The sequence below is a fragment of the Cynocephalus volans genome, chromosome 8 (assembly GCF_027409185.1).
Source record: "Cynocephalus volans isolate mCynVol1 chromosome 8, mCynVol1.pri, whole genome shotgun sequence".
Taxonomy (NCBI): Eukaryota; Metazoa; Chordata; class Mammalia; order Dermoptera; family Cynocephalidae; genus Cynocephalus; species Cynocephalus volans.
The window spans coordinates 142,997,809-143,009,208 of record NC_084467.1 but is presented as its reverse complement, the minus strand read 5'-3'; the positions used below and the strand labels follow the sequence as shown (position 1 = coordinate 143,009,208).

Here is an 11,400-nt window from a genome sequence, read left to right as displayed (position 1 = left end):
GAGCCAGTCCATCCCACCCCACAGCCAAGCCCGGGCCAGCCGGACCTTACGCAGAACCCCGATGACAGGTCGTTGGCAGAGGCGGCGGCAGCAAAATCCCAAACCACCCGCCCCCAGTGCCCATCGCCGCCAATCTAAGACCCCCTAGATTGGACCGCAGAAAAGCATTTCTATGGGAACCCCCTGGGAATCACGTGACTCACTCGGGCGTCCAACCGCCTCTTACCTTTGCCTGCCTCTCGCTCCGCTCCCGCCTCCTTTGCTCGGCCCCGCCCCTTTTCTGCAGAGAGTCCACGCCTGCGCATTGTATCCCGCGATGCGCGCACCCTCCCTCGCGCGCGCTCCCCGGGAGAGCGAAGGCGGCGTGGGAGGCTCGAAGACCGCGTCAACCTGAGGAGGAAGGAGCGGAAGGAAGGAGCGGGGCGAGCGCGCAGGCCCAGAAACGCCCGAGCAGCAACTGCCGGCGACGCCCCAGAGCGGAAGAGGGAAGTGAATCAGGCGCCGGGCTGGGTTTGCTGAGGTACAGACGGCACCAAGGGGAGGCCTTTGCCACCGGTCCGGATCGGGGATGTCGAAGAACACGGTGTCGTCGGCCCGGTTCCGGAAGGTGGACGTAGATGAGTACGACGAGAACAAGTTCGTGGACGAGGAAGACGGGGGCGACGGTCAGGCCGGCCCCGACGAGGGCGAGGTGGACTCCTGCCTGCGGCAATATCCTTGCGTTCGCCGCCTGCACCGTCTGTGGGGGGCCGGCGCGACCTGCCCCCTGCGGCCCGCGGCTTGACCCTGGCTTTGGGGGGCACGGGCTTTCCCGTTTCCAGACGAGTCGGCCGCAGCCCCCAGGTCCCGCGCGCCGTCCACGCCTCCGGATTCCTCAGGTTGCGCCGAGTGCCGGCCTCGGAGCGGGTCCTGCCGGCCGCGCCCTCGCGGCGCTGGGGAAGGCGGCCCGGGCTGGGCGGGGGCCGGTGCGGGCGCTGCCGTTTTTCTCCCCTTAACTCTATTACTAGGGTCACGTTAGCTCCAGAAATTTCTGAGTGGGGGGAGCGGGCGTCTTTCTTTAGTGGTTTTGTTTTTCTTTTACTGTGTTTTTGTTTTGGGTAGCGTTAGGATAGTGTACTCCTTGCTGGGAGAGGTGGGGCGGTTCCCCAAATTGAGGCCCTTCGTACTTTTAGCCCATGAACTTTTTTCTTTCTTTTTATTTTTTATTTTTTAAGAGAAAAGGATTTGGCAAAATATAGGTTGCACAGAATTTGTTCACTCGGGAGACGAGAGTGACTCAAAACGACCAAACTCACAAGAGGGAATCTTAGATTGGAGCCTTTTGCCTACTAAGGACATTAGAAAAAAGACGGGAAATGCATGTAGAGAATCCCTGGAAATATTTAAAACAAACCCCAATGAATAAAATAGAAAACGAGTCATTTGTAAGGCAGAATAATTTCTGTAATCCTGAAATTGTTTCCATTTGAGTTAAATATGGCTGTCAGTTCCTGGTTCCTATTTTTTGCAGATTTGAATATTCATAACTTTGAATTAGCATTTGCATCAGATCTTTTTAGAAAGATGTAAATGTTGCAAAAACCGAAGGTGTAGTTTTAGAAATCTTCAGTTACTGGATTTTTATGCGTTTCTAATTATGCTCTGTGTAGTCATAAGAAAAGCTTTCTCGTCATCAATGTCCTGTTCAATTATGATGGAGAGATATACTCCTGTATGAATGAAAATATTTAGTAGTAACTATATCTTAAAGGCACCTAAATACAGCATTAAATATTTGTCAATATACAGTTGTTCTTTGATCGCCACAACTTTCACAGTCAGCTGTTACTATTTTGCGTTATTTAAATACCTAAGTGGAGTCTTAAAAAATGAGCCAGTCTACAAAAAGCATGCTTCTGAAGAAGTGCATGCAGACTTCAAAATGACAACTAATCACCAACCACAGATTTTTTTTGTCAGACCTTTTTCTTCAGAAGATAAGTTGTGAACATTACTCTTTCCAAAAAATTCTTGGTGATGGATAAATGTTTTATGAAACTAACATAATTTAGGTTATTTGTGATGATTCTTAAATAGTACTTTTCTATCAATATCAGTGGATCTGCTTTTTTAAACAGTTCTTCGAATATAAAGATACTATCTCTCCTGAAGTAGGGGTCGGCCACTAGAGATGGAGGAACAAGTCAACTCTGTGGTTTTCCTTTTAGGGGAATGACTGCACATTCTGACATTCTGATTGGCATTCCATTTCTCCTACTTGCTTACTCACTGGGGTTTCAATGAGAGACTAAATTTAATAAGTATGGTCTAACACAGTTTGAATAACCTTTAAGAAATATAAAAGAAAATATCTAAAACAAAAATTAAGCTGCCACCTAAAGTCTTATGAGTTACTACATCTTCTGCAGTGACTTTTCATCAATAATGAGAGATTGCTAATATACAAGGAGTCTTCAAAAATTCGTGGAAATATTCCTATTATCTTTTAATTCCATTTTCCACGAGCTTTTTAAAGTACCCCCTGTATATCATTCAGATTACTAGAGTACCAGCATCTTCTCCCAGCATTTAGATCTACCAGCATCTTCTACCAGCATTTCAATTAATATAAAATATAGTTTTAGCAAAAGTTTGGTCTTTATTTTTCCAATTAGAATCACATAAAAAGACATATTTTGGTCGATGATAGGCTGATGCATTTGGGGGTCTAATAATTCTGGCATATATTTTAGGGTTTCATTAATACCATTCTAGATTATGTTTGTTTACATATGTGTCTTACTGGAAAATGAAAGGTTATCAGGGTGTTCATTTGACAAATAGAACTAAGGGTGAAACAGTCATTGCTTTAATAAAAAAAATATTCTAATGTTCTCTTTTGCTTTCAGTATTTTACCTTTGATTGACATTCTAGAAACCAACTCATTGGATTTCTAGTATTGAACATAGCGACCATAATAATTTTTCTTTTTATTCATAAAGTCAAGTCTTAAAAACCATTGGTACCTAGTGATTACAACACTTTCCCAGGGGCTGTCCTTTGCTGTTATCCCCTTAACCTCCATCACAGGAAACATGACAGCTGCCCTACAGGCAGCACTGAAAAACCCCCCTATCAACACCAAGAGTCAGGCAGTGAAGGTGAGTCTCAGACTGTAATACAGTGATCTCTGCTATCTTATCATTCTTAGCAAAATCTTGTGAAGTTTCACAAAATTAACAAACATTTTAACTACTCACTATCTTTGACTTAGAAGAGCTTAGAGTGTAGTTTGATAGGTAAAATTTTCATATGAAAAAATAGCACCGTAATGTAGATTTATGATAATGCTACATGGTTCAAATGACAGAGAAATCATTTCTGTGTGTTTTTAGAGGAGCTATACTCAGGCTGAATTTGAGCAAAGTCTTGAAGAAAAAGTAAACCTTTTATAAAAATAGATTCTTTTTAAGGACTTTTTAAAAAATTACACAAATATTAAGTATTTATTACAGAAAGCTCAGACATACGGGGGGATTAAAAGGCCGTCACCCATAATCCCACCACCCAGAGATAACAGTTATTACTTTCTGGTGTTCCTATATACTTACAGAGTTTTTCTATGAGTGTTTGTTTCTGTTTTTATAAAAATGGAATTTTGTAACCTTTTCTGACTGTATATCAATGTACATGAACTTCTTAGCAGTAAATTTATTTCTATAGCATTTTAACAGCTATAGATTGATATGCTGCAGTTTATATATAACTAATCTCCTTTTGTCATATACTTAGATTGACTATTTTTTTTCTTGTTGTAAACAGTACTGAAGTGAACAATTTTTGGTAAATTCTTAATTATTTCCTTTGAATATATACCTAGAAGGAATCACTGTACTGTATCAAAGAAAGTACATTTTTTAAGGTTTTTGGTACATGTAGTATTGCCAAATTGCCTTTCAGAAAAGTTGTACAGTTTACATCCCCTGCGGCAGTCTTTCATAATTCTTAAGAACCTATTTACTTATTTGTTGTTTAAAATGAAGCCCTAAAGCATCGACCCCACTGTCAGTTGCTATTCATACATCCTAGGAGCCTCAAAAATCTCCTTAATTGAGTAGTAGCAAGTAATAACTTAGGTAAATGCATAATAATTATCTAGGCAACATAATTTTTTATAAAGGGAAAAATTTCTTTGGTTTCTGAAAGTCGTGAGGGATGTCATTTCAGTTTTACCACCTTCTGCTTTTATGTGGGTGGTTTTTATCACAGCTTGTGGGTGGGAGGTTATAACTCTGGATGCAAAGATTTTTCTAAATTGGATAATTGCATAGTCTTTAAACTGAAAATAACAATAGGTGGTAGCAACATTCTGTAAAATCCTGACCAGTAGGAATGCTGAAGGTATCACTTTGTGTTGAATAGGAGAAATGAATTGTTGAAAGAGCCAATTACGTGTTCCCTTTGCTTGGCTGGATGGGTAAGAAAACTTTGCTTTTGGAGCAGGCTTTTTGCCAAAGAAAAAAACATTATAAATGAACATCACTATATCTCATATCTCTAGTCACTTGGCTATAGATATGAAACTTAAAGTAAGTTTTCTTCTTAAAATTTTAAAATAAGGAAAGTTTTTTTAATAATAATTTCTGAGGAATAGTTTAGGGTAGAACTGTAAATCAATTTCCTTGTTTTGTTGGGTTTTTTTTTAAGATCAAGAAGTAAAGTGTAAATGTTTTAATAAATTGTTAAATTGTCACATCTATCCATTAGCAAGTTCTCTCGGCTCTACCTTCAGTTATGTCAAGAATCTGTCCACTTCTCACCACCTCCACTGCTACTGTGCTAAGCAAAACCAGCCTGTGTTATTGCAGTTACTTCCTAATTGGTCTCCCTGCTTCTCCCTTATCCCCTGCCCCCACAGCTTATTCTCAACGTAGATGCCAAAGTGATCCTGTTAAAATGAGTCAGATTATGACACTGCTCCAAAAACCTTCCAATGTCTTCTCATTTCTCTCTGAGTAAAAGCCAGAGTCCTTATAATAGCCTCCAGGTTTTATATGGTGTGTCCTCCCATAACTTTTCTGACTTCCTCTCCTGCTATTCTCCTACCACTTCACTCCAGCCACATTGGGTCTTTTTGCTATTCCTTGAACACACTTATTTTTTCCTCTATCTGAAACTTTTTTTAAATCAGATATCCCCAAAGTTTCTTCTTTCACATCCTTCAGGTCTTTACTCAGATGTCACCTTGTCAGTGTGACCTTTCTTAAACTCTAGTCCCTCACAAACACGTGTAAATGTTCTGTTATTTACTCCTAGGATCGGGCAGGCAGCATTGTCTTGAAGGTGCTCATCTCTTTTAAAGCTAATGATATTGAAAAGGCAGTGCAGTCTCTGGACAAGAATGGTGTGGATCTCCTAATGAAGTATATTTATAAAGGCTTTGAGAGCCCCTCTGACAATAGCAGTGCTATGTTATTGCAATGGCATGAAAAGGTAAGTTATGAATTTTAAATCTATATAACTGTTTCCTTTATAACAGAGAATAACAATGACACCTTCTCTCACCTAAATAACCATTTTGACTTGATTGTACATCTTTGTTATTACAAATAAAATGCATGAAAATGAAAGTTCAGATTTATGCTTAGTAGCCTTGATCTTAAGAGATTCTAATTTGTGACACATTTATTCAGTAATGATTATTATTCGTTAAACAATCTTGAATTTTAAACTAAGTCAAAACTTTGCAAAAGAAAGTAAGCAATAAAAATCAAGAATTCTTTCACAATGACCAAAAGGTAGAAATAACCCAAGGGTTCATCAGCAGATGAACAGTTAAAATGTAGTGCATACATACAAAGGGATATTGTTCAACCATTAAAAAGAAATGAAGTCTGATACATGCTACAGCATTGGTGAGCCTTGAAAACATTATACTTACTGAAATAGGCCAGACACAAAAGGACAAATACTTTATGATTCCTCTTATATGAAATAATCTAGAATAGGCATATTGAAGGAACAGAAAGTCATTAGAGGTTACCAGGGACCAAGGAAGGGTGGAATAAGGAGTTACTGCTTAATGGGTTCAAAGTTTCTGTTTAGAGTAATGAAAAAGTTTTGGAAATAGATAATGGTGATGGCTGCACAACATTGTGAATGTAATTAATGCTCCTGAATTTTATACTTAAAGATGGTTAAAATGGCAAATTTTATGTTACGTATTTTACCACAATTTTAAATAAAGAAATGGGGGAAAACCAAGAATTCTTAAATCCTTTTTGTTTTCTTGCGTTATATTTTTCAATGTAAGCAGATGCTGGTATACCATTCATCAATAAAAGAGAATAGAAGTAATTTTGATTTGGGAGTAAAAACTTAGTAAGGTAATCTTTAATACCCAGCTCTCATATTATACTGGTATAAATATGAACAAACTTTTAGATAGAACCAACCACAGATAAGGAATATATTCTCTAACGTTCTTACAATTCCCCAAACTCAGTCAGTCACCAGTTTTAGTTCATCTTATTTCCTGAATACTTCTCAAATCCATCCACTCAAGTACATCTCTAATGCAACTGTTGGCAGCATCTCTCCCAGTCTGTTGCTATAGCTTCCTAATTGGTTTCCCAGCTACCAGTTTTGCCTCCCTCAAATCTGTTCTCCACACAGCTGTCAAAATGATCTCTTTAAAATCAAAAACTGCTCTTGTCATTTACCTGCAGAATAAAGTCCGAGTTCCCAAGTCTAGCCTCATCTTCCACATCATCCTTCCCCTTAGGCTACGGCAGTGCCAACCTTTTCCCTGAATGTGCCGTTCGGTTTCATACCCCCATATATTTGCTCATGATTTTCTGGTGTTAGTCTATCACCTACTCATCCTTTTAATGTAACATTTTCCAGGAAGCCTTACTTGAAACATTCCTCTCTACTCTCGGGCTGGGTATATACCCCTCCTCTGCTTTTATAGCACCCTAAGCATAACTTTGTCATTTCATACATTATATTAAAATTATCTGCTTATATGTCTGTCTACTCTCAGTTAACCAGAAGATGCTGTTATTTGTTCACTTTTGTATCCCCAGCATCTAGCCCAGTACTCAATACATAAACGTACTCAGTAAGTATTTTTTGGACAAAAATAAACCAGAGCCTCAACTTCCTAATACTCAATCATGACTTTCAGTTTTTCAAGTTAGAGTCATAGTTCTTAAGTTCTTAATATTAAGTAATATCTTATTATCTTCGGAGAAGAAAATCTGACAAACTCTCACTAACCTAAATGGAAGTTGGGATAGTTGATCCCAGTTTGAATTTCTTCCTGACTATGTGGAGAGATGCAAAATGTCCTAAATTTATGTTACCTGTTTTAGGCAAGAACATTATGCTGCAGATTTTTAAAAACATATTATTAGAAACAGTGTACTAGAATGTAAACTAGTATCTCACTAGAATGTAAGCTCATGAGGGCAGGCAGCTTTGAAGATTTTGTTTATTACTCTATCCCCATTGCCAAGAACAGTGCCTGGGGCATACTAGGTGCTTAAAAAGTACTTATTAAATTAATGAATTCAAAACCTATAGCTGTAAGCATTCCTTCTTTAAGAAGAACATTTTACTTAATATGAGAACTGAACCTTTATGATTTTGTCAACATTTACATTTTGGTTTGTTTTTTAAGGCACTTGCTGCTGGAGGAGTAGGGTCCATTGTTCGTGTGTTGACTGCAAGGAAAACTGTGTAGTACAACAGGAACTGGATACCTGCCTCAGGAGTGGGAGTTGCTGGTACAAAGACCAAAACAACCAAATGCCACTGCTGCCCTGTGGGTAGCATCTGTTTCTCTCAGCTTTGCCTTTTTGCTTCCTTTTTCATATCTGTAAAGAAGAAAATTACATATCAGCTTTCCTTTAGTGAAAAGTGGGATAATACAGAGGAAATTTTGTTTCAACAGGAATGTTTCATCCTCTCAAAACCGTTTCAGTGATGTGTATACCAGTCTGTATATAGTATAATTTACATTCAGGTTTAATTGTGCAATTTTTAGCCCTTATTGGCTGGTTTTTTTGTTTTGTTTTGTACTATTTTAAACTAACACTGAAAGATTTGATCAGAATTTGAGGCCAGTTTCTTAATTCATTGCTAGTCTGGAAGTGATCTTTATAAAAGATTTAAGACTGGCAGCTATTAACATTGCAAAACTGGACCATACTTCCCTTATTTAAGCAAAATGTGTCTTGGGAACAAGTAGTGGGTGAACACCACTAACCGAGTTCCACCTTTCTTTCTGCTTGCCTTTAGGTTATCTATACTGTGAGTTTAAGTATGCCACTTCCACTCAGCATCCAGTAACCGTGGCCTCTCAGTTTCTTTGTGGTCACCCAGGGTCCAGAGCAAGGAGTCTTGCTCTATACAAATGTATCTGTAAAATATCAGAGCCTGTTTAGCAAGAGCACAAAACTTTTGTCCGATTAATATGGCTCTGGGGAAATGATTCCAAATCAGGAAAGATGTGGAAACAATTATATAATTCAAACTCTGGGCAGCCTCTGAATGAAATGCTATTTTCTTTAGAAATATAGTAGCTGCCTTAGACATTTTGAGGTATACAGCTAGTAATCAATATGCCATTTAATATGCCCTATAAATGTTTTCAGTGTTCTTCAGGGTAATAGGGATCTCAAAAGATTTGATTCAGATCCAAACAAATACACATTTCTGTGTTTTTGCTCAGTGTTTTTTAAAAAAAGAAAATGCCACACAGCAAAAAAAAAAAAATTGTTTACTTTGTTGGGCAAACCAAATCAGTTCTCAGAAAATGACCGGTGCTTATAAAAAGTTGTTATTCGGAATCTCCAAAACAAACCACCTGAATGCATATGACCAAGAGGGAATTCAGCCTCTGTTTATTATTTACATCAGACACCAGTTTTGTAGTCACTGACTTAGTGAAAACTGGTGCAGAAATTCTATAAACTCTTTGCTGTTTTTGATACCTGCTTTTTGTTTTGTTTTGTAAAAATGATAAACTTCAGAAAATAAAATGTCAATGTTGAATAGTTTGTTTTCTCCTTAATACTTTTGAATGTATGGTTAATTAAGAGGAAAGATTTCCCGCTGCTACCACCAAGTATTGTACTCTTGACAAGAACTAATTTGGTAGGGTTTATAAGACTACTTTATACAAATATAAGGGAGGAGAGAAGAGGAAAGAATCATTAACGACATCAGAGCACTACTGAAGCCTTTGGAGTGATTCGATAGCCTTCTAGATGCCAGCTGAACAAACACCTGGAGTATCACTGCCCCAAAACCTAGACTAGTATGTGCACATTAGCCTAACAGCTGCAGTCATTTATTGCCAGCCTCTAAACTCCTCTTTCTTACACCTCAAATTTACAACAACCTCTGTTTGCTTTCCAACTGCACTAGTTTCTGCTTTAAGGCTTTAAAATCTTCCAGGCGATTCAGAGGGCTATGGGTTAAGAGAAGCTAAGTAATAGGTATTAAAGGTAGTCAAGTAGGTATAGCATAACTACGTACAAACTGTAAAATGAAAACAAGTCATACTGCAGTATTTTTCATAATATCCTTCTTGACATCACTTTCATGACTGAAGTGTTGGGGAAAATCTGGAGTTCCATAATCTATATTCACAAGAAGGGGCAATCTGTCAGCCTATCGGCTTAACTCAGAGAAAATAATGAAAAAATATTTAACAAGCAGTACAGCATAGGGACTCAAATCAGAGTAGATACCAGCTGGAAACAACTGGCTCAACTGATGCATCCTGGCTAAGTGTCAGCCCAGCGTGCAGTAACCATGACACAATACCATCCTTGGTGGAAAGGGGAGCGAGGATTAACTGGGAAAAGCATGTAAGTGCTAAGGGGCAATTTTGGCACAAAAGTGGTTTTTTATTTCCCATTCCCTTCTGCTTCAATCTCAATAGTTTCATTGTTTTTGCCATTTTTTAAAGGAAAAGGGTAAACATACCCTTTTTTGGTCATCAGGTAACAGTACATTTAGGTAACAGTCATACCTGATGGCAATTATGATAATGTCTTAAGGAAATATATTAACACACAAGTGAAATCAGTATGTAGATGGTACAGATCAACCAAGTATTTGTTTTTTAAGTGTTTACTATGATCTCCAGGATCATGAGGGACATACAGAAGAATGAGGTCTGGGCCTTGCTCACAGGTTGCTTTCAGCCTAATTGAGAAGATCTAAGCACTTTAACGTCATAGAATTTAGCATTTGATTGTAAATGTAGATAGTGTTGGGAAAATGGAGATCAGGATGGACCGGAATAAGGTAAGACAGATCAATCTGAACTAGGTCTTGCAGGGGCAGAAAGGACAGAAGGTCCAAGTGACATGAACAGAGGAGAAAGTTAAAGTGGGCTTAACTGTCAGCATTCTTGTGGTTTTAATGTTTCTATTAACATAAAGTAAAAGTTGAGACAGTGAAAGTTATTTATTGAGAGGATCAGGCTTTCATAAAATAGATCTCCATGAGGAATTCAAGACAGGAGATTATAGAACTTCTTTTTTTTTTAGCTGAAATAGACATTGATGGCCACCTAGTCTCACCCCTTTTATAACAATATAAAGAATGAAAAAGTTAAATTTTATAAGAAAAAAAGTATCTTAAGACAGTAATAAAGAGCTTTATTAAAAATGGGTATGGATAATTATATCCTTTAAGCATTCTTGATCATTTATTAAAATTGCCAATTATATTTACTAGTGTTCATTTAAAAGTAGTTTGCTAGTATTGAAATAACATTTTTCAGAACTAGATTCTGAGAGAGTAGGTTGATTAAAACATAAAAGCCCCCCTTTATTGAGTACTTATTATGTGTCAATCCTGTTATGTATTTTATCTCTAGAACTGAAGCTTAGGGAATATAAGTATATATAAATCTGCCCAAGACCAGACAGTTTGTAGGTGCCAGAACCAAGATTCCAGCTCACATCTGCATGACTTCAAGGTTATATACCACACTTCTTTCTCAAGTCTGATATTTGGGGAATAAAGATGCTTCGAGGACAGATGAAGGTTGGAGTTTTCTCTAGCAACCCCAAACCATGGTACTTGGGGAATACTGATGAGAGGTAAAATCAACTCTGGAGCCTTTCACAGTGGCAAAAGTTAACAGATTAGAAAGCAGAAGAAAGATTTGGAGAGGTGCTACAACAACTAGAGGCATGCTCAGCAACACACAGAGTATAACTAATTATTCGCCATTAGTGTTATCTGCGTTTTGGTGATTTTTCAATCTATTAAAAATATTGGGTGGGGCCGGCCCGTGGCTCACTCGGGAGAGTGCGGTGCTGATAACACCAAGGCCCCGGGTTCGGATCCCATATACGGATGGCCGGTTCGCTCACTGGCTGAGCGTGGTGCTG

General features: G+C 38.4%; 1 protein-coding gene across 1 annotated transcript; it reads left to right on the top strand.

The window, feature by feature from the left end:
• The first annotated feature begins 358 nt into the window (after positions 1–358).
• ARPC5 (actin related protein 2/3 complex subunit 5) lies at positions 359–9,012 on the top strand. Its single transcript, XM_063105623.1, has 4 exons — positions 359–712; positions 3,070–3,141; positions 5,297–5,473; positions 7,665–9,012. Exons 1-4 carry the CDS (start codon positions 569–571, stop codon positions 7,725–7,727), a joined length of 456 nt encoding a protein of 151 aa, XP_062961693.1. The 5' UTR covers positions 359–568; the 3' UTR covers positions 7,728–9,012.
• The last annotated feature ends 2,388 nt before the right edge of the window (positions 9,013–11,400 follow it).